At 39.8% G+C, this 25000-nt stretch overlaps 1 protein-coding gene across 19 annotated transcripts in view; it reads right to left on the minus strand.

Moving 5' to 3' along the window:
• GTDC1 (glycosyltransferase like domain containing 1) overlaps positions 1-25000 on the minus strand; it is a 342121-nt gene that overhangs the window by 192208 nt on the left and 124913 nt on the right. For all 19 annotated transcript variants that reach the window (XR_013930064.1, XR_013930065.1, XR_013930066.1 and 16 more), the window contains one exon: positions 662-1021. Coding sequence is in view for 13 of the 19 variants with exons in the window: in XM_080399708.1 (XP_080255834.1) it covers positions 662-1021 (360 nt within the window). In the remaining 6 variants the exon portion in view is untranslated. The remainder of the gene's footprint in view (positions 1-661; positions 1022-25000) is intronic.

Here is a 25000-nt window from a genome sequence, read left to right on the forward strand (position 1 = left end):
GAGTCAAGCTAAAGTTTATATGTTTTTAGCGATTATGGGGCATGGTAGATTTTCGTCCGCTGCAGAGAAGATTCAGAGATCAGGTATTTGTGCTGGCAGTTGGAAAAAATATTGTTTCACTGTTAATACATTCAAACAGGCTTTCTATTTATGTAACGCTGAAAGGGTGGTTTAAAAATGCAGACAGTGGGTTAACATCAGCTGTCCAGCGTCACCATGTATCTTTACACTTAATCACTTGCATCAAAGTAATTAAGATAATTTAAATAACATTAGATATTAATTGTCATCTGTGGCTTGCTTTATACGAAAAAGAGAGTATACAGAATTATGCTTGTCATTTCAGCAGCAGGGGAATCTTTTTCTTGGGCGAAAAAAAGACAAATCATTTCCATCAATGGTTAAACGTCTGGTTAGCATTACAGAACTAGGTATATTCAAAAAAATTATTCTCAATAATCAGATGTTAGTGACGTCTCTTTTTCCTCTACGCATGTGTGCAATAAGATGCTAAGTGACGTGTCTTTCTCCTCTACATCTGTGTCCAGTGTCGGTATGTGTTTAAGAAATTATTTTACACTTGACAAAGTCACAAGAAAGGGATCAAACCAAATTCATAAATCTTTTGAAGGTACAGTATTTGGATTTGTTCACTACTTACCACCTGTGAGGCCAGGCAATGTGTAAAGGTCTTTGCTGATAGTCCGGTCCACTCAGGATATGAGAGAGGTTAAAAGTCAGATGTTCCTTATCTTCTTCTTGACAAGGATTTGCACTTTCTGACACTTCAGACGTGTTCAATCTCGCCGGCACTGTTAATGGGGAAGGCAGCCCCTCGTGCTGTGTGGTATAAAGTCCAGGCTGGGCTTCACAAAGTCCAGACTCACGATGTGTGTTGCTGTTTTTCATTAAAGCGCTGCTCTTCTGCTGGCCGGGCAGACCCTCCGGGTGATAAGCATCTCCATTTCTTTTAACACCAATTACCTTTTCCAAATGGGCAAGCTTATGTTCTGGCATGAACCTGTTAGGAAAAAGAAGAAGAAAAATATTTACCAGAAGAATATCAGAAAATTTACCAGTTTCACCTGGTAAATGTTAATTAATTTACAGAAAATGGGAAGATGAAATGTGGCTGGTATTTTACATCCATCCAAACAACAACTCCACTAGCATTCAGTAAATGATATGCTTTATATGTGTTTTAGTGAATATGGTACCTGTGAAATAAAATCACAGGTTCACTGGCTGAGAAGCCAAAGGTCTCCACTGAACCACATCGCTGCTAACGGCACATCCATTGACAGCAAGAACAAAACTATTTGTCTGCTAAAATAAAATAAAGCAAACACCTCTGAGAAAAAGGCAATTCTGCCAGGAAAATCTTGGCTTTTTTGCCAGGACTACAGCTAAGACTGGTAGCAAATGCAAAACACAGTGGTGTTCAACCTACCGTGAGTCTATTCTGTCCAGGCTTGAGCCCAGCAAGTTGCTTCATCACAGGTCAATGAAAGTCAACTGATAACATGGGCCAAACACATACCACGACATGGAAGTGAGTCTTCTTACCCAGCTAGCCTTGCCTGGTTTGTGTAATGACTGACTGAAAAAATTAACCACAAATTCAAAAAAAAAAGAACCCCACAGCTAGGAGAACAGGATTGAGTTGTCCAACCCTTTGTAGGAGGAAAACAACCACTTCTGTGTTTTTCCACAAGTGTGAATAATGAACGCTAAGGTGGGGAAACTGAGGCAGACCTACTCACGACCTTCCTGAGGTACCACAGACAGCAGCAGATGCCACTGGCTCTCCCATCTGATGTTCACGATGCAAAAAAAACTCCACAAGAGGATGCATTTGCACATTTATATCGAGGCCACTGAACTCATTTCCGTAATAGATGAAATGTATCTTTTTATGCAGATCTGCTTTTACTGTTTGATTTTAAATAGTAATGAATTACAGTCTTTGCCCAAGAAACACTCAAGTGAAGCTCCTTCATTCAACCATGACTCTTCTAAATTAACATGGAGAGGACTACATGCACGGCCACCACGGGATCCTCACTCTAAACGCCTCCCTGTACCTCAAGTTAATTTACCCAAATATTATTTACTTACATGCCTTTCAGTGTGATTATGCCTCTCCCAGATAAGTAGAGACATTTAAATTTTCCGTTTCCTTTTAATTTCCAAATGTTTACACACTACAGTCTGTTTATTGAACTGTTTACTAAAGTCAACGCTTGCTCCACTTTATTAACCTCCTCCACAGTTCTTCTGAGTTTTACTCCACCACAGCTCATTTCTGGGTTGTGCACAAACCACTCCCTTCCCTCTTTGGCAAAGCAAATAATCCCGAACACCAGAATCATCCACTTCACCCTGCAGTGGAGCACCTTTCAACAGAAACACACCCTTCTCCTTCCAAATCACTACCCAAATACACATGCACACACAACGCGAGCTTTACTGTCGTTGTGCTCTTGACTAATTGCTTTGAGGATTTTTCTCCAAACCCCTAAATCCCCTTCCCAAAGTTGGTGCACTGTGTAACTATTTCATGTAACGTGTATCCTTTGATTTAGCTTGCCGTCCCTTGGCACATTCTTTTCACATTCATCTACACTAAGCTGCATTTTCAAGCCACTGACCAAATCACCCATAAGATCTACCTTTTTTCCACCGCTCGCCATCATTCATTGGAGCTGCTTCTGTAGATAAAACCTAAAAAAGTTCAATCACATTCAGGACCTCATCCAAACCCATTACCTACGTCACAAACAAGACAGGTTCCCAAATGAGCCTGAGTTAAACCATTCCCATCTCAGGAACTTCGCCACCCTCAGATTCTCAGAGCATAGAAATACTAATTCAGTGTGGCCGGAACTCCATACATGTATGTTATGAACAGTTAAGTTGGCTTTTTGATAGTCTAAGCTGAATTACAGACCTAAAACTGCCTGGTGGTGGCTCCTCTGAAGTACGGATACATCTCCGTGAGGATATACTTCTATATATTTATGCATGGAAAAGGGAGAAACAGGTTAAGGGATGTGCCCTAAACCACCAAATCTGTGACTGAATTGATACGACTGATTTACCAAACCAAATTTAACGAACAGATTTTGAAAAATCACTGCCATTAAGAAGAATTGCTTGACATATGAGAGGTCGGACTACCTAAGCAGGCTGTATCCCCCTGGCTGTCTTTAATCTCCTGGCCAAGCACCCTCTCAAGGCACCATTTCTGTTTCTGAAGAGGTTTTCTTCTTAGTTTTCAGCCCTTATAAATCTGATCCGTCACTGCAGAATTTCTAATAATATTAGATAAAACTTCACCGATCTTTCTCTGGAATAAACTATTTAATATCCTTTATTTAAGACATGTGTGGGCAATCAATTCCATGGTATTTACTTGTATTACACACACAGTATTCATCATCTTGACAATTTTTTAAAGTTTTAGAACACCATTTCACTTAACAGTTTAAAAAAAAAAAAAAGATTTATTTGATGGTTAACTTTGGAACAAGTTATCTGCATTAACTTCCATTGTTTTGGCATAAAGTAGTTCTGTATATTTTACTAACAACAGCGGAGACATGATAAAGGATGTAGGCAGGGAGCCATACACAGCTCTTGCTGCAACCCACAGCGTTCGTCTAACAGCATTAATTTTTTGGACTTTGATTGGAAGACGTCTCTGTGCTCAGCCACTCCGATTTTGCTAAGTACAACCATGGATAAAACCTTGTACCTGACTATAACAATCGTAACTGCGGAAAGACCATTGTAAATCATACGTAGTATAAACTTGTCCATATGATTGGAATGATATAATGGATACTGTAGTCCCTAACCACTAGCTAATGTTCTTTATGACACTCAAATAAATGACCTGAAAATAAACTAATAACACCACAAAATCTTCTAAACTGGTTCATGTGCATTTCCCAAAAGCATGCTGGAGAAACACAACGTCTAGTTAGCACATTTTTGTGTTTACATTTTCTCCGGAACATTTCTGCTCCAGCTATTCTGTTTTTCCTCTTCCAGGCTCACATTAATTCTCCTTTTCTGCCACCTTCCAGACAATCATCTCTCCATCTAGTATCTGCCCAGATCTCGATTGTTTAGTAACATCAACAGCTTGTGGGACTTCTATGTCACCAGCCACAAGTCTATAACCTGGAGATAAAACAAGTGCTCCAGTGTTTTATTTGGAGCCAGTACCTACCCCTGCACAGCTCATCAGGTTTTTTAAGTCCTTGCCTAAATTTCAGAAGACACAACCTCTGAGAGGCTGGTTATGGAATAGCAGAGCTGGGGAAGGAGCAGACACAGGGATAAGGAAGAAATTTTTCACGAGGGCAGTGAAACACGGGAGCAGGTTGCCCAATGAGGTGGTAGATGCCCCATCCCTGGAAACATTTAAGGCCAGGTTGGACGAGGCTCTGAGCAACCTGGTCTAGTTGGAGATGTCCCTGCTTATTGCAGGGGTTGGGCTAGATGGCCTTTCAAGGTCCCTTCCCACCCAAACTATTCTATGATTCTAAAAAACAAGCTAGAGAGCCACTGCAGCAGGTAGGTAGGACTTGGCTATTGAGAAGGATGCACCAGCTCTCTCAGTCTTAGTTAGGGCACACACTAGGCACATTAGAAAAATGCCACAGCATTCTATTTGTAATACGGGAGAAGGAATTTATTGTTATGATTAACTTGTGGGAGTGAAATCTTCTACATGTGAAACTTTCCAGAAAAAATTACCAGCGAAGCATACAAACATGAACACTTTCAACAGATTCCACAAGGTACTGTCCCTTATATTTAAAAAAAAACCTGGAAAATGTTTTACTTGTATGCGCAACTCATATATATTTAAACACTGAAAGTTCAGAACAAATAGTGAGAGACTTAGATATCTAATTTTAGTATAACGACTTGTTTCCAAAACTTTCCAAGCTGTTAAGTCTTTTATTTATTCAGATTTTTGAGGATCTCTGATACGTTTAACAGTCAATTTTAAAACTTTATGAAGACTTCAAAAACAGTAAGCCTTGAAAACGTTCCCTTTTTGCATACTGGGTATAGATGTTTAGTTAGAAAGATGGGTTAAAAATTAAAAGTAGTAAATATATAATGAAAATCCCATATACTACAAGTCAGAGTTTTAATCTAAATATTTGCTAATTTGAATAACTGTTTTTTTCAAACTCCTCAATCTATGTATTATGTATTATCTTTTCATTTATGCCATGAAACCCCACTCCGAGGAAACCCATGTATTTTTCCTTGAATCAGACATGTGCATTTTCCCCAGCTCTTTCATGCCACCATGTTACATGGTGTGTTTTTTCACAGCGCTTTACTTGCCCTAATGAAAAATTACTTATGGGAATTGTTTTCCTTTTCAAGGCATCAAGAGTCGCATTGTGCACCATTTTATTAACAACAATAACAAAAAAAAAAAAAAAAGATGGAAGGGCCATGATGTCACTGCTCAATGAACAGAAACCACATTAGAAAGACTAACTGGAGTGCTGGTTTAGGTTACATCAAATTATCTGGGCAAGTTCTGTACACTGTAAACTTTGAATAGGTTTGAACAGTTGCTCTTGATAAGCAAGGATAATTGTTAAGAATGAATATAAACTAAAGAAAAAAAAAGGAATCTGAATTCATAAAAACTGGCCCTTCTGTAACCGTAGTTACATTTTGAAGCAAAGTTAAAGATGGTTCTGAAAGTGAAGTGGGTTTTTACTTTTTTTTTTTTATTATTATTATAATGTTGTCATTAATATGTTTTGAATAACAAAGGGAGACAGTCATAATCAGATATATTGGAAACCTCCCCCAGGCCTTGGAGCTGGAGCGCACACATTTTAGAGCTGCTGCGTTTCCTTCATCACTGCCACACCGTCACAGCGTAACTTACACTTTAACCAACTCATGGCCTGAGAATCCCCTTTGTCTGTCTTTAAACACAATCACCACTGCCTCTTTGCCAACTGTAACATCTTCAGTAGAATTGATGTGACCTGAAGCAGCTCTGGAGAGCTGTGATCCCAATACCTGGAGCCCATTTGGCTTAGAATGGTTGCAATGGACAAGCACTTCTGTCCTTCACAATAACTAGGAAATTCCACTTTCTTACTTTCTGCTTCCTTGACTTGATCCTGTTCCCATGCTGAATTTGCTCCCACAGTTACTACAAATACATGCAAAACGATACAACCATGCACACATATGACTGGCCAAGCACTGTACAAATATCAAAGCTGTGTGGGTATCTCTGAGCTTTTTCAAAAGTCAGAATTTTGTCCACACTCTTTTCTAAGGGAAAAAGAAGGAAAAAAAAAAAAAGGCAAATAAGAAAGGTTATGAAAGCAATTATTTGGAGGCCAAACTGGAATAGGCAGCAACTATGTTTTTATACTTATATATAAATTTATACACTTATATATTTAATGTTTTGGATTACCTGACAGCAGAAAACCCAATGCTTTTATATTTACCTACTTCTGGAAAGATTGCAACAAATGACAAAACTGGGAGACTAGCCTCAGTTCAGCAATTTTTTTCTCTTTTTTTCTCTGCAACTACTGTCACATTTTGCTCTACAGCAAAAAAGAGTTGCTGAGTGTGTTCAGGTGTCCTGAAGCTGTGCTACAGTTCAAACCGAAAAGCTCAAAAGAAGATTCCTAATATTTAGGGAATTTGATATTAGGGTTTACTGAAGTTGTCACATACTTTTGGGGATCTAATTTCACTTTCTGATCTTTAGCAATAGTTGTAATTCATTCAGAAGAAGGAAGAGATTACTTGTCAGCAGTAATCTCTAACACAGATAATGCCATATAAATATTAGGGGCTTATAAGCATGGACAAGGATTAGGAGCAAAGAGAGAGAACAAAAAAGAAAACTGAACTGAGCCAAGATTAAGCACTGGGAAGGGCATGACAAAAGAAAATTAAAGATCTGGGACTCAGCTTGTCTTCCCATGGTAGAATACACATTTTCCTGAGTAGAATAAGTAGGGTTTACACCGATTTCCCTGTTTGCAAACTACAAGATACAGAAGTATGAAATATTATTTGAGACATGATTGTTACCTTCTCTCAACTATCTTCTCTCTTCCCTGACATGGACCAATACAGACTAGACTCTGGGAATTGCGGAGGCTGGACAATCTCTGGTCCAACCTCGTGCTCGAAGCCCATCCAGTTGGACCAGGTTGCTCAGAGCCTCATCCAGTCCAGTTTTAACCATCATCAAAGGCAAAGGATGGAGATTTCACACTCAGACACTAAGTGTGTGAGAGGTGCTGCAGCTAGCAGCTTGCAGGAAGGTCTACAAAGGGAAAAACACCACAGGAAAGAGCTGAAGCTGACAGCAGCAGCAGGACGTCTTCCTTCCTAATACTCATCTCATGGCCAGAGAGAGAGAAGAACTGGTATGTAATCCATACCAAAAGATGCACCAGGAAAGGGATATCATGAGATCTGACTTCTTTCTGACAAACCAGTCAAAACACTGCTGTTTTAGCAACAAATTAGCTGAATGCAACAACCTTTGTCACTCCAGCAGTGTGCCTGATCAGCCCACAGGATCCAGAGATGCTCTGGGAGAAGAGAGGCTGCATCCAGCTCAACTGCAGGTGGTTGGTTTTGACTCAAGTGGTAACTTGGTCGGTTGGAGCTGGGAAGGAAGATGAGACAAGGCAGGAGAGGAGAGGTGTCAGCAGTACAGAGTAGAAGAGAAACAAGATAATTCTCAGATTCCTCAAACCTTAACTTCCACCTGTTTTCCCAAATAATCTCTGAGCAAAATCCCTCAATATCTAGTATCCGTATCTGACATTGCCACAAATCCCCACTTTTACTTAGCATTTACACTTTTCCTCCCGATCTAGTTTCACTCTGATTCAACACTCCGATTAGTTTATTCTTCACGATGACGTATCTGTACCTCAATCTAAGAAGGATAGTCAACCTGACCTCCACCTTCCCCTTCAGTATTACATTGGAGCTTCTAACACTAAGATCACCGCTCAAGATGCGCTGTAAAGTCTGCATCCTAGATAACCAGGATTTTAACTAAAGCATTTTACAACCATTACTCCCCAAAATACATAACAAGATACTACCTTCCAAAACACAAGCCCACAGTGAAACTACCAAAAAAGGACCAAAGGCCGGTAAAACTACTCCAAAACAAATCTATGCCCGAAAGTCTAAGCTTTCCTGGTTTGGGGTCCTCCATGCTGCTGCTGCTGTTGGACATCATTCCAGCCCTAAGCACGTCTAGCTTAATCCATTACTTGTGGAATTATCCCATTTTGTTACATATTTATTCCTGAAAAATGACTTCAACAATATCTTAGGTGCTCTAGGTTAGCAAAAAAAACCCCAAAACCAAACAACAAAAACCCAATGCAAAACAGATAGTGATTATTCTGCATTTTGATAGCAGAGGGGAGACTCTGGACCCACTTAAGTCAAAGGCAAAGCTCCCTTCCACTTCAGGTGAGACTGAGTTTGACCCTAAATATATTATTTCTGAATTTACACCTTCCAATTCCCTGAAATCTTTTAACAATGTATGCAAGAATCTGTGCAGTTATAATTTCTAAGAACATCATTCTCAACAAATGAAATGGTGATAATTTAAAAACTCCTCAGTAAGATGGTAATGAACTACAATACATATTTTATAACACAGATGAAAATAACTTATGCATTATTTTGCACAAGATATGAAAACACGAATTAATTGATAGTTTAGGAAAAAAAAAAGTAATTTTCTCTATAATTAAACATCATGACTGTGTAGAGCTGCTGCACCAACACTGCAAGGTAACAGACACAGTTTTGGAGCCCTAAGAGTCCCCTTGATAACAACTGCCAGAAATTTAGAAATTGTTGACTTCAGTTCTGCTTCTGCAGAAGTTCAAAAGAATGAATTATACTATGGGGAAAAAAGTTAGGCTTCTGAGAATTGCAAGTTTTTTAAGAATCCTAAAGGATTGGTCCTGTTTATTAGTGCTTACTTAAACAGAAAAAAACCTGCTCAGCTCTCCAGTGCTTATTTAGAAAATGCAAATTTCATATACAGCTCCAGACAATACAGTATCCCTTCTTGCTCAACAGAATTGGAAATGGGTGTTTGAAAACTGATACCACTCCTTAAATCATCTTGTCTTTTTTTTTTTTTTTTTTTTTTTTTTTAATTAAAACTAATACCAGGATCCTGTAACATATAATTTCCTGTTTTGTGGAAATACTTCTAATCAGGATATATGGAATGGATGTCCCCTTTAAACAGGCTGTTTTGCAACATACGCAATGCAGAAGGGAGTGCTATCATAACACTTCAATAGTTAAGTGACTTTATGAGAAAAATACTTCCAAATGTTTCCTAAAACCTTCCAAACCGCACCAAAGAACATTATCGTAATATTATGTTTCCCTATGGCCTCCAATATTTAAACTTGCTATTCTCGAAATGATACTTGGATGAAAAATATAAGTTTATGTAATGTATAAATTGTTCCTAGAAGAAAAGCTGCCTTTAGAATTACTCTGTATAGATGTCAGATATTTTACATTTTCAATAGCCTTTCTGTATTAATTGAACAAATAGTATGCTAGTGCTTTGGGCTGCACGTGAACAGCCTGTATTTTAAAACTGAACAGTCACTGTGTGATCTTATTCATAGCAAATACTGAAAACAATAACTGTCCTAACCGATTACATATCAAGTTACCCTTAATAGATATCCATATTTCTTGCACGGTATACATAATCCATATAAACTGTGTACCATATATCAATACCATATTCCAGCGAATCCACCATCAAAGAGTTCGTTTATAGTAGGTTTTCATTTGACTCGGGGTTGTAATGTTCTGTGCAAGCATAAGCTAACCATTTCAGTGATTTTGCCAGCAAGCTGCTTTTTGGCAGATTATTGGCAGTACATATTGGCAACAAACTAGTGCAACTAAGCCCTTCTTATAACTTACAGGTAAATAATGATTTTAATAAATTTATGTAAAATGTTCCACTTGCTCACATCTGGTTTTGATAAGTCACTCGACCACGCAAATCCAAACTTCTGTGTGTTTCTCAAGAAAACACATATTTCACCTGCATTATTTAACACTTTCTCAGGTACCCCAAGAAATAAAGAAACAACGAAGTCTACCTCCACTTGAAGGCTTAACTGAAGAAACTTTTACCTGACAAAGCTAGAGAAATTAATTGAAAATAGTAATTGGAGGCACACAAAAATCTAAAACACGTTTTGTCATCAGTATAACATTCAAATAAGAAAAACACAGGGCGGCTGCAGAGCTAGCACAGCCACAGTCAGAGCAGATGTCCGGTCAACTGCCGCGGGCGCTGAGGACCGCGGGGTAATGCCAAGACCTGACCTCCATTTGACAATGTGTTACGGTACCAGATTTACCTGCACTTTTTTTGCACTACAACTGAAGTTTACGTGGGTACGCATCTGTGTCTCACCTAAGCGGTGTGTTTTAGAGGCAACTCTTGAATTTTAATGCCAACTTTGCTAGTGGGTCAGTGCCTCGTTGTTCAAACGCTAAAAGTCTCTCTCCACCTCTAGAACAAGAACAGCAGCATCTCTCTGCCCTAGAAAGATCATCTTTTTGCGAGAAGGCTCTAAAAATATTATTACTACTAGTAGCAGTGTCGTTACAGAGGGGGGAAAAAAGGAAACCCCAAACCCCTGGACTCCCTTTCTCTGCTATAAATCAGTATGACAGAAGATCACTGATCATCTGCCTTTCAGCATCCACATACCAGAAGGCTCCTCGGAGAGGCTGCACCTCCAAATCACGTAAAAAACACATGTGGTGCGTTGCTGAGCTACCTATGATATTAAAGACACACCGAGAAAAGAAATATTCATCTTTCTGCTGGAAAAAGGAGAAAACAGCCTCAATAAAACCAGCACTGTTACCCTTATGTGCTGAGTTACCAGCTTGGTGACATATATCTACAGGATGGACAACAGGAGGGATGGTGCCTACCTGGTAAGGAGATACAGGCTTGTGAACACCTTGAGCTGTCACCTGCTCTGCAGCAGGACATGGCCATCTCGAACATTACTGCAGTAGCTATATTTAAAAAAATATAAAATAATAAGATCAGAAACCTCAGAGATGCAAAGAGCTTGACCGTGACTGCTCAGCCCAATGCCTTGTTTCTACAGCTCCATTGTTCATATAGATACACCTGTCGTGACCATGAAGAGCAGTACTCCCAGTATGGTACTTCGAGATTTCTGATGAAATAGGTCAAAAAAGTGAAAGACCAGTACATGAGAATTTAAAGGCAAACGGAAAAAACCCAAAGCATTTAATGACACCAAGGAGAAGCTTCTTCAGCATCTCCCTCCTTCTATGGCCAAGCCACCACTTCTCAGGACACCAGCTCCCCAACCTGCCATGCCCTACATGGTGACAACCACTGCCAGGTGCCCCAGTGCTCCTCATGCCTTTCACCCCAGTGCTGGGAGTAACACCGTCAGCCCGTTCCATGCGGAACCGTAACGAAGGGAGGCAATGTACTTTAAAAGGTTTTACATAGCCAATGCCCATGGCTGTTCCTCTGGGGGATACATCTCAACGTTCTATCAAATAATTTCTTTAAACGCAACCTATAATGAAGAGGGAACAATTATTAAGCATCAGATTTTATTTGTGTCCAATTCAGCCTAGAATTTGCTTGCTGGTTTCGAGCATTTATTCTTTATGGAGTCAGCAGTTTAGGATTTTGTAAGGCTTGGCAACATGGTTAAAACCCTGTGAATTCTTGTTGAGATCTATTGGACGTGCTGGTAAAACTCGCTGTTGCTATTGCAGACTTGCTTTTAATTTGATCTGTTTCAAGGATTCGGTATCCTTCCAGCACGTTAGAAACCTAAGGGCATATATTTGTATTGTTTAAAGGCAGGAAATTCTGTGAACTGAAATGAGAACATATCCCTTTTGCCTTTATGGACTTTTGTTATTTTCTCTTCCTTTTGGGGTTTTGGAAACAGAACCAGTGAAAGCTGAAAGTTTGAACAATAGCAAATTACTTTCAAGGAAAAAAAAAGTAAAATACTGAGCATACTTTTGTAACTTTATTCATACACTTTGTATATATGTAAATTGGACTTATCAAGGCATCAGAAAACACTATTTGCAGCAGGGCCTAGGACTGCAACAGAATCATACTGTTTTTGTCATAAAAGATGTGGACTTTGCTGGTTTACTTTATTATTATTCCTTTACTACCTTGTATTAGCTTGTACTCCACTGACTTCATGACAGAGCCAATTCGTTTCATGCTAACCACAGAACTAGGGCAATCGCATTTTTATTGTAAGGAGAAAAACTATCAATTTTTATCACTCTTTCACTTGAACTCCTCGTCCAAAGAGTCCTACACCCCTCCTTTAATTGATGCAAAAGGTAGGTCTGAATTCTGGGATACAACACAAGAACCAGTGAAAGATGAGCAGGGACACATATTCCACTAACGTTAAGAGCTGGACAGATAGCGCCTTTTAGACTACAAGAGCAGTAAACTTTCTTACTAGCAGCAGTAAACTAGTTCTTACTAGCTAGTTCTGTGCTAACTAGCAGGAGGAGTGGAGGTAGAGCGGCTGCGTTAGCACGGAGACCTGATCTCGGCAGCAGGCATCAATCCCAGTGCAGTACTGCACAAGTATGTCCACACCATTTTTGGTGCTCCAACTAGCTTGGTATCTTTAATACCGTATAATAATAAAACTTTTTTATATATATAATGTATAATGAATTATACTGTACTGTTTTATAAGAATAGGGTTATAGGTGATAGCCACTGTTATGGCTTTCTGGAATACTGCTGCATGGCAGGACTACAGAGATTCAGCTAGGTCTGCAGCAGAACTTGCTGGAAGATAGCTCACATGCAGCAACCCCAACTGCAGCCATTTCAGCAAGAGCCTAAACACTTACCCAGCACTTACCCAGCGGTGTTCCTTGCATACGGCATACAACAAGCTGACCATTCCTAGCTAATAAGCTTAATAGCTAAATATAGATTTCAGTGGGATGCAAAGCTTGAGGGAGACACATTCGACACCCAGGATTGTGCGTGGCCACTGGACCTCTCCTCACTAGTGTTTCTTCACACTCGCTAATCCCTCTTCCTGGACAGCAGCAACGATGACACTGGTGAACTGCAGCACTTTGGGTTATTTGCTTTCATTTGGTGCCGTGCTTCATGCCCATCCCAGCTACTCTTGGAGGTTATGACAACTGAAGCAGGGATCACAATGAGACACTACCAATCATCGTAATAAACACAGCTGAGCTCTTTCCGTGCAGTCAGAGACTTTGGTGGAGAAGAATCTTAATAAGAGATTTGAAAGGGCATGAAGAAGCGTCTTTACTTTAAGCACTCACAATAATGACTTCCAAAGAAACACTCCTGACCACCAACCCTGGGGAATAAAGAGCTGAAAGATGCTCATGTTCCCCTGTGGATTATCTGTCTTGTGGATCTCTACATAAAAGCAAAGGGGATCCGTAACTACCAGCTGTCATACTTCTACGGTCTTTCCTGCAGAGGTGGGCAATGAAGAAACAGGCTTGGCTCCCACCCAGACATCACGCGGTACATCACCTTCCTGATGGAAAATCCAGGGATCCAAAACCTAGCACCTATGATAACCACAATTACCCCTGCTATTTTCAGGGGCACTTAACCATATATTCTCTCTCATTCTGAGTACACTAATTTAACAGTTTTGCCCCAGTGGTCAAAGAACAATTAATGTTGTATCTGCAAATGTAGCAGCACACAAATGTTTACATCATGTATTCAACATGCGCAACTGACCATAAGCCACCAGTTTACAGGTCCCGCATACCTTGTTCTTAGTTCTTCCGAGAAACGCAAAGACTCTTAGGGAAAAATTACAACCAAGTTCATGAACTACACAAAAAAATGGCTGTGACACCATTTATTAAAAGTAATGATAAAGTAGAAGGCCCAACTAAAAGGAGCAGATGCACTGTTTGCTAAGTTGTAGCTGCAGACAGAATTTTTTGTGCCGACATCAAAAGAACAAGGTGTTCATATAAATGGCATTTTATTTTGATCCTATTATTCTATATGAGCTCAAGGAGAGATCAAAAGAAAAAGTACCCAGGTTCCACTATTAACACTTAACATAGCTCCAGTCAGAAAATCCTTTCCAGATTGCTAGTGCAATTTAAAGCCCAGCACATTTTTGTTGTACTGTTGGGTAATATACCTGAAGGCACGGTTTTGATTCCTTGCCCACCTTCTCCATTGTGGAAAATTGTTTCTGATCTATAGAATTTCTGTTATTTCCATTTGTACAACAGTAACCCCCAGACACCCTAGCTTCGGGGACTACGCTGGTATGGGATGTACCCGCTGTCCCAGGGAGGCTGCTCTCCATCGGAAACTCAGTATCAGAGTCAAGCAGTAAAGTCTGGTTCAGCCCCTGCCAACAGCAGTTCCACTGGAAGCGAAGCCCACCAGCTCCAGCTCAGTCTGTAAACAAACCTAATGGGCCTTTAAAACATGTAAAGGTTCCCCCTGATAGCTGGCAAGAATAAACATGCTTTCATACGTTGTATTGCTTATTATGACATTATCCAGGACTACTACTATTAATTAATGGTTCTATTGCCTCTCTTAGAACCCAGCGATGCTGCATAAAGAAAAAATAATAATAGATTGTATTTCTTACAAAGCCAAAGTACGCTTCCAAATTTTAATATTCATGTTTTCTTTGAATGTAAGCTTCTTATTGATGATTCAGTAATTTAGGGCAGACACTGCAGAATTTCAGTTCCAGTGAATTTCTTTGACTTTGATTTCTAAGACTGCTAATAAACAGGTACAGCTTATCAGACTATCTTTAGAAAAATCAGCAATCTAGCATTCATAAGGAGAGGGGAAAAAAAAGAAAAGAAAAAAAAAAAAAAAAGAGTGCTTATGTCCTTCTTCCCTGCCTTGCCTCCCCCTACCCACTTGCTATTAAAGCATTTGTGTTAAAAAGTTGTTCCAAAGTTTACTGTAAATGCCAAAAAGTGGGCACTGATCCCACATGAGCTGGCTCAGCTATGGCCCACCATCTTGAACATATTCATTTTATCAAACCACATTCCAGGAGGGCTTTTTGGGGGTTTGTTTTAGGGTTGAGGAATTTTTTTTTTTTTTTTTTTTTACTTAACTTTTCTCTAATAATAGTAGATTGTACATACGTGAGATGGCAAGTCGTGACTCTGGGAGCTCGCACAGTCAATGCTAAATGCATGCAGGTGAGCTGTGGCTTAGAATGAGCATTACAATTATGAGTTAAATGACACAAAACATCTCATGCACAGTCAGAATATGTTCATGTTACACACAGCAGCCAGCTGGCTATAAATCCAAGAAGTAAGCTGGAAAGCTTTAGAGTTTAAATGGATGAATACAGATATAAATGGAAGAACAGTGGTTTGTTGCCATATGAATGGCTTTTAACTGAAAAGAGTGGATTGCTTTTATGAGGGTTTTCCGAAAGAGTAACATTGTTGAGATGAAAAAAAGAATAAGTATGAGGATTGGGACATTCCATATATTTATATTTTCTGTTTTGTTTTGAGACAGTGAAGTCTGATTCAGCGTGTCTGAATAATTACAATATGGCTTTACATACAGGTGTTCCTAGTGAACAGGGACACAAGTTCTTTAATAATACCTCTGCAGCTGATGATCCATAAACAGGATTGCTCTATTAATTTATTTCAGATTCAAATTACCACAAGCTGAGCTGTAAGAAGCCATGAACCATTTTTCCTGCCATATTTCCAGCTTTAAGTAAGGCATGCTAGAGCCTTCTCTACTCTCAATATATGAATCACTGAACCTATGGCAAACGATCCCACCTGCGCACAAAATCACCAGACTGCTAAACCAACGCCTTTCTCGCAGGCACAAAGGAGGAGAGAAGCATTTCTAAGACTTTCATTCTCTGTTTATTAAATGATGAGGACTAGCAGAACCTTCTAGAATACAGACCAAAGATACAGGTTTTCACGAACAGATGAATCTGAACAACTCTTCCTGGAAGTTTTCCAACAGGTTTTCACAAACCTGAATAACTTTCTAGAAGTCTAATGACCCCACTTGAAAATTTGGGGTTCTTACCAAGACAAACACTTGCCCTTTCTCCACTCAGGCAGATGTAATTCCCTCTTGAACTCAAAGTCATAGCTTAGATTCTTACCAACTCCAATATGAGCTAAACTTTAAAAGATATAAAGGAACTACACATTCATAAACTATGCTTATATTAATTTATGTTATATATATTATATATTTATACATATATAAAATAATGTTTACAAAACTTTTTTGATGTTTAAAAAGCGGCTGTAAGCTCACGGTTTTGATGTGCTTGCTGTTGACAGAATCAGATGGAAACTGTAGGAAGACTGATAACGAGTTTGCTCCCCAAAACCTTTCTCCTGTGTCTCTGAACTGGCTGAATGGGAACCAAGAGGGAAAAGAACAAAGATTTGCTGTTCTTTACAGTCACGCAACGAAAGTGTAGGTTAAGTACAGGAAGTATTTGCAGATTTCAGATATTTTGTGGACCTTTGTTGCTTTTCCTTGCATTCAGATCTAATCTCAGCCCCAGCACAGAGCCGGACTTTCATGTTCTGCCGTCCTTCGCTGATAGAAAACTCAACCCACTGCACCACTTCAGCCAAAGTAGACTCAAGACACAAAATATAACTTCAGCTTTTCATAGGCATTTATTCATGCCAATGCATTAAGGAAAAAATGTTTCACCAAGACGATGAGGCTTAAAATTATACTGCTGAATATGTTAATAAAAATATTTAATGTATATTCATAGTAGAATGTAACCTACAGACTAGAAAGATATAGTTATAACTTTTAGAAGTCTGGATAGACAATTTGATGTTCCACATCAAATATGTCACAAGCAAGTGATCTTTAAGCCCCATGGGTATAAAAACACCGAGAGGTGGTTCTTTTTAATACCAAATATGCATATACCTCCAACTCACTCCAGTTACCATCAACAACTACTAGAACATTTTTAGATGGTCCTTCAAACAGAAGGCTAGTATTCTCACTACAATTTTGAACAAGCAATAAATTGTGTCTGGTACTTTAGCTTCAATCAAGCATCAATTTTGGATTATTTGTCTGAAGTCAGAATTCTTAAAATAAGCCAGTTTTTTATAGAACCAATTTCTGGGGAAAAAAAAATCCCATTCACATTTTGAGTGTAATCAGCTATTCTGATATAACTGGCTCTGAGTTGGAAGTAAGGTACGTAGCCATACACATAAAGGAGGGCTGTATGTAATTCAAGAGGTGTTCCACCAGTACGCACGTGAACAAGCATAAACACCCCAACATTGTTTTAATTTCATTATGCTGCTGTATCACCTTTGGTTCTCAGAAACCTTCTTGTATTAACAGCAGCATTTCATTTTGCACATCTTTTCCTACTGTCTCTATGACCCAGGTCCCTTTTTACCCCTTTCCTCTCCAGTATTTCCTTACTGCAGGATGGCATTGCATCCTGGTTACATTACGGGTTCACACTTTATTATGAATATTTATTATATTTATTATATATGCCTACAGAAAGGGTGCTGCATTGGCCATGTGAAGTGCTGAGTGCTTTCCTATCACAGTGGCTAAAAATGGGTTTAGGCATCTTGCAGGAGAAGGGCTCGTAGCACGATGGGCAACTCAAATACCAAATTTGTCAATCAGCAATATTTGGCATCGAAAATAGTTCTGAATATGAATAGGAAAATATCTGGCTGACAGATATTCATATGCATCCTATGCCAGAACACTGTTAGGGAAATTTCCAGCTTTCACAAGAGCATTCAGCTAATTCTTGATGGATCATCTGTATCTTTCTGGAAGCACATTCCTCCTTTTCCTTTCTTGTCCTTTGTGAAGAACACAGGAGATGCAACTCTCACCAGAATGTCAGAAAAATATTAACCTCTAAGAACTTGGATTTCAGTAAACAGTGAGATCACTGGAAATCTTAGCTTCTGCATATGAATTAGAGGAGAATAATGGGACTGAGCAAAAAGTCACAGACTATGTTCATCAATATGTGCCTTTTATGTAAACTAGATTGTTAACTGAAAACCAGTTTTCAGAGTCTCTTAAGAAGCAATCACCCTAAAATTAACCTAAGTGCTGTTGGGGTTTTTTTTGTGGTGGTGTTTTTGGGTTTTTTTGGGGGTTTTGTTTGTTTGTTTGTTTGTTTTTAACAACAGGGGATGTGCTTCTTTGGACATTCTGAAAATTGCTTGGAGCAGAGTCTGCAGCAGCCAAAGGCTTTGGGGTCCATGTCTCAGAGGCTCTGCCGTGGCAGGATGGGACCGGCAAGGTGAGTGAGCGCCGGTGGCTCTGCTCGCCCCGCCACCAGACAGCAAGTGCCACGTGTGGGTCCTGGGATGTGGGTCCTGGGATGGCCCACACTGAACGAGTGGGACCAGACGTGCACCAGTAGCAAAGGGACCTGGCTAAAGGGTGGGAAGACATCAGGACAAGGGCTGCTGTGGGGACTTGAGATGAGGGCAGATGACAGCCTACAGGACCTACGGATGAAGAGGAGACTTGGCATTAACATGACCTAACTTAAGCAGGACCGTGTGACGGCATTGCACAGTGTCATACAAGGCAGCAGGACCCACCACAGCTGGGCTCTGCTCACTACCCACTGCATCAGGTCACAGACTCCAAACCAACAGAATTTCAGCTCCCTTTCTCAACTGATCATCACCATGCCCTTAGCTTTCAATTTTCAACCATTTCTTTTCCCATTTACCTACACTTGCCCTGTTATTTCTACTAAAGCTACCCCCATGAGGTACGTGGAGCAAAGTCTTCATGAACAATTTTAGTTTTCTTCTATACGGCTCTCCTTAAAATATTCCTTCACTCACTCGTTCAGCACCTAGCAGTGACTCATTAAAAAAATAAATCTCCTAATAGTAACACAGTGATAGATATCAAAGGTGGAAATTGGCAATTATTTTGTACTCAAACGGCCTGAAAACACCTTCAAACAGCATACAGAGGAAAGGTCTGTATTTGTCTACAGATGTATTTCCTTAACGTTTTTTAATCAATTTATTTCAGCAAGAATGACTAATTTAAATTTTTCAGGGTCTTCAAGGACCTCATTTTATTAATTTTTATAAAAGGCAAAAAAGTAGATATAAATGTTTAAAAGGCAGCCAGGAATATGTGCAGGAGTTTTTGTGCAAACAGTGCAATTAAATTCAAAATACCAAACACTCAAACTACTGCTGACATTTGGTCTGAGTGGCTTTTGAATTCGCACCTATGAAGAATAAAAAATAAAATAAACTCCCACTGGTTCTGAAGGAGAATGATTATATCCTTTGCAATATTTTACCACAGAGCAGCTATTCTCTCTTTCTACCAGACCTGACAGCCATTCAAATGCACTGGTTTTGCTGCACACTAAAGTGGAAATATGATCCCTACTTGGAAACTCCTCTCAAAAATATTTTCGTCTGTCAATTCTCAGTAACTGCATTCAATAACAAGCGTGACTATTGAACTTTTAAAGTATCAATGTTCAGTCATCTTCCCGAGTTTACATATTGCAGCTGCAGGGAATAAAAATGCTGAAGGACTGTGATCTCTCCCCATAGTTTAGATGCTTATCGTAACCTTTTTTGATATTTAATTGGCACTGCTTTCTTCTCCTTCATTTCCAAACGGATGAATCACAGACTTGGTCTTCCAGGAACCAACCACTTTAGCTATTCTCTGCACTTCCCTCAGCTCTTCCTCAGCCACAGCCAGCCCTTTGCTTGACCCCACCTTTCATAAACGTTCAACGGGAGAGCCTCCGCTAAAATGCATATTAAGCCTTCTGAGAAGGGAAGGACTAACCAACACCTAAAACCTAGAATTATGACAGCAAGCGTGCCGGACCATCCCACAGCCACTGCGGCTTGTTTGCAGGCTGGAGTAAAGAAGAGTCACTGTTGAAGGAGGTCGGACTTCTTCACTTTCTTATTCAATAATAATGCAATGCTTAGTCAGGTACTCTGTTCCGAGTTACACACAGGATGCTAACCACAGACTAGCAAAACTAGGGGGGGGTCTAGAGACAGGGTACTCTTGACTATAATTATCTGCTGATCTTCAGTTACGACTTGCAGAAAACTAGATTGGCAATGCAACAGCTCGCTAAAAGAGAAACAACTCATCAGCTGGTTATTGCGCCCCAACTACTTGGACTTCTCCCACCAACTCTTCTGCTGTGCTCCCACATCACCTCCCACCTTCGACATATGGACACAAGAAGTCTCACCAGTGCTGAGGTCAGTTTGACCACTCCTGTTCATTTAGGTTACATACGTATGTTTAACTACCTTCTTACAAAGTATCTCACTGTACTGCTGGGCCCACATTTCTATCAACTGCATTGATTACAGGCAACGCCAAGCTAAACTTCTTCTCAGACATGATTTTATGAAAGAAATAATGCATCTTATAAAGCATTTAAGCCTGTAAGATCTTGTTACTTGTATTAAGTAAATTCCAGGGACATATCTGAATTCTGTGAGCCCTTGAGGTCCCGCAAAACCTAACAGCAGAACCATGAATCTCCTCCATGAGCCTACCCTGAACATCCAACCAGATGAGCAGCAGTGCTTAGTTTTGTTACACACGCATCAGATGGTCATGGACAGTGAATTTTAGTGAATAACACTTTGAGGAAAACCAATATAGTTTTTTGCATTAGAAGCAGAAAAAAGGAGGCTGAGGAAAACACCCACCTCTCAGAAGACACTAAGCACCCTTACAGAGAAAAGCAAAGAGTAGAAAGGTCAGTAGACAAATTCTACTGTCACTCAAGCAGAAATACAGGAAGGTGCTTCATTTGATCTCAGATGCTGACTGAGGGTCACATCAGGACACAGAAGGAAGCAACAGATGACTGAGATGGCTATTTCAAAAGGTCTGCAGTTCTCTGATGCTAAATTTATACTCAGATGCTTAGAGTGAAAAGTGTAACAACTAACTCTCTGTGTTACCATCATCAGGGGGGGAAAAAGTTACAAACAAATGGAAATCTAGCATCTGGGAGTCAACATGGATCTAGAATTTTCTGAATCAGCCACATGAGTGAAAAGGGCTGAAGTATACCCAAGGTAAACACAGATGATTCTCAAAACAGAGAAAACCACCTTGGAATCTTTTCCTGAAATTACTGTACCCCATTCTTCCAGCAGCACCGGCCCACAAACCATGGCTGGGCCCCATGATCTTCAAGGGCTCTTCCAATCTAAATGATTCTACGAGTCACCCACCAACCCAAGACTGGAGCCCTTCCAGAATACACACGTGTAAGGGACCACATAAGGTTCAAAAAAGGCATTCTAACAAACTGTCTAGGAGAATGCCCCACCCTCTCAAATGATACCCTAGTCATACACACCATTCACTGCTTCAAGGTAAGAGCACTGCATTACAAACCATCTTGGCGTAAAAAACCCTGCTAAACACCCGCAGTGCAAACAATTTGCAAACAACTGTCCCCCCAAAGGCACTAAATATCACTGCCACACCACTTCTGTGCTCCTGCTCCCCCCATCCACAACGTGCTTATCACCATCCATCACTCACAGTCTCTGGCTCTCCGTGGACTGGCCTTAGCTATTGGAAGCAACTGTTCTCAACACCAGTATCCTTCAGAAAGAGCAGAACCGTTCACTTCAGCAGCCCAGAATTTTTAAATAGGTGCACACATACACATATACACACACACCTGTCAGGGTGTGTGTGTGTACCTACCTATATACACACACACACAAATAGGTATATTGGGAGATTTTCTGAGAAGGAAACTATGGAATAATTTCCAGTAGCTATGAACAACTTCCAAACTTAACATTTTGAGCTCCTAATGCAAAATTTGTCTATTTAACCACTTTTTTAAGATTTTTTTTTTAAATTGATTTATCTATTTTTTTGCACATTAAGGTCATTAAAAAAAACCAGCTACTCCACTGATCTTGGTCAGATCTTCATGGGGATCGTAGCTACGTAGAATCAACCACCAAGAAAAGGTTTACGCTCTCCTTTCTGCAGTTATTCAAGAGCAGAAAATAACAGGGCAGTGACTCCTAAGCTTTTGAGCTCGGTTCTGTCACAAACGGCAGAAGTAACGCCCGGCTGCGTCCCTTTCTGAAGGGGCTTCGGTGCCATCGTTGAGGACTAATGGCCTAATGGCCAGGAGGGATGCAGGAAGCCTCCCAGTCCCAGCTGGTCCTCCCTATCTACCAGCAACTGCTGTTTTCAGCAGTCCCTCAACTCCTCTGCCCTGAACAGTCAGTTATTTTGCCCTGTTGCCAAGAGCAGTGGTACCTGATCTGCTTCTGTGGCTTCCTGACTTTACTGTAGCACAACCAACAGCAACAATAATAAAAAAAAAAACTCTCCAGAGCAACACGTTACAAAAATCCAGGCTCTTCTAAAAAAAAAGTTTCTTCTAGGTATCGTGTTTGCAAAGAGTAATAGGAAATGCTATTTTTAAAATTCTGGGAATGCAGTCCTTAACTCAAAATAGTTCCAGAGTTATTTGCCATTAGTTATCCGTTACAATTCAGAACCTGTGCCTCACTTGGAAATTTAGTATGTTTACTCTGGGTTTTATAGTATACTAAACGGTTTAATTACTTTTTACAGAAAGTAATACAGAATTATTTGTAGATTCAGTAATAGAGCCAGTAAGCCAACGATCTTCCATTTCTGAAGTTCCCTAGTTATCCTGAAATAATAAAAATACATCAAGACAGCAGCGAGAAAGCAAGTGGACAGTTCTCCACAGCATCTCCACAATAAACAGCAGAACCGCGATACTTCACCAGAATGTTCAAAACCTAAATTGAATGGCAGCATGATTGCAGTGGTTCCAGTTATGTTAATTAGGCTGAATTCATGGTTCATTGATGCTGCAATTATGCTGCAAAGAAATGCTGCAAGCATGCTATCTCATCCTCTTGCAGCCTGCTGAGTACGCTACCATTATTCTTCTTGTGGCAAAAAGACTTTCTAAAGAGACAGTATGTAGGAGTCACATTTATACGTACACCACACGGTTGGCGAAGACACAATTAGACGATCGCATTTTGATACTTTCTTCTTTTTCAGGTTTAATAGGGAAAACAGCTTTCTGAGTTCATCGGCCATTTTTTAAGCATACTTTACTTTGCCAATTTGCATACTAAGCATATAAATTATAAGCCTTATTAGCCCTGTTTCAACTGCAGAGTAAGTAAAGGAGGTGAAGAGTTTTGCCCGAAGTTACATCCCTCTTCAGTGGAAAGAGAACCTGCATAGCTCCCACCTTCTCTTAATGACATCTCCCGATTGCCCATTGTGGGTAGGACACACATGCAACCCAAAAGGCAAAACCTGCTGCTGTGAAAGACGGGTTAAATGAGTGGCAGGGTGGTTTTCAGTTCCCCATCACCCAGGGCTTCAGCTTAGGTCTGAGGAGGAAGGGGTCCGCAGTGACTCACACAGCCGCACAGAGGTTCTGCTGGTTTCTTAGGAGCTTCATGTCTCAGACCTTCAGAAGATGACAATCATGTCCAACTAAACCAAACAAATAATGACTTTGTGATACAAAAAAGCAAGAAAAACATCAACGATTAATTAAACTGATGACTAAATCTACTCTTTAACCAAAAGCCTATTTAAATCTATATGCCTGCAGTGGAAAAACTTTACTATTTTATTTGCATTTACCATAGTAAGTAACTTCAGTGTTCAAGTTACTCTTGATAATTAAAAATACATTACAGATACCTACAGATGTCCACACACGATGAACATTAGAGTTAAATTTGTATATTTATATCAATTTTGAAATTAAGATATATATTTTGAAATAAACTAGAATATTGCTGTATCTAGTCCAAGCAAATTGCTCAATTAAGTACTGCTTCCGATGTCAGATTTCTAACACTGACTGCTTCCTTATTCTCCAAGAACTTTTTGGTAAGTGAAAAGCCATTGTTGCCTGTTCCTTAGCAGTAACAGGTAAAGAGATACCCAAGGAAAGAATAAACAAACCAAGTGAGGACTAAAGCAGAATACTACAACTTATGTCCACCAGTCCATAATATTTACAAGTGACAGGGGTTTCAATGAGGCATTCTGTGAAATAAAGGGAGGCAAGGGGGCACTACACTCTCAAACAACTGAGAGGAGACACATGAGTTGAGTATGTTGGCCTGTGATGAGCAGGAAATACTTTAATATGGTAGCAGCTCTTTCTCTAAATGTGCGAGGTGTACTTGCCCTTACACAGAAGTCTTCAAAGCTTTCCAGGTTTTCCAGGGTTGATGAGGCAGGGACAGGGGAAGATGATTTTTCAAGCAAGCAGCCAGTCTGGTTTCTTTTAAGAAAGGATCTACTTTTAAAACCAGCCTCTTCAGAAAATGCATTTTCCAATGCTTTTATTCTCAAAGAAACATTATGTGGAATCAGGTGTCTAAACAGAAGCTAGGTCAATGCATACCTCCAAAGAGCTAAGTATCCTTTAGAGCATAATTTCCAGGTTCACAATTGACTTAAGCGCTTAGAAGTTCAAGTCTCATTAAAAACCAATGGTGCTTAAGCACTTGAATTTTTTTTTTTTAAAATTTAAGCAGATCTTGAAAAAAATTTGATACCAACCACTTCAAAGCTGGCTCTCCAAACTCTGGGATGATTGAGTTTCCATAATACAATTACTGTTGTAATGGAGCTGGATTGAAAGCTAGGTTCAGCTTTCAAACAATCTCCCCAAAATAGTTGCAGATGATGTGCATTTTGGCTTTCTGATCCTCAGGTGACACAAGTATGAATGGTATT

Source organism: Falco punctatus (assembly GCF_963210335.1).
Source record: "Falco punctatus genome assembly, chromosome: 8".
Taxonomy (NCBI): domain Eukaryota; kingdom Metazoa; phylum Chordata; class Aves; order Falconiformes; family Falconidae; genus Falco; species Falco punctatus.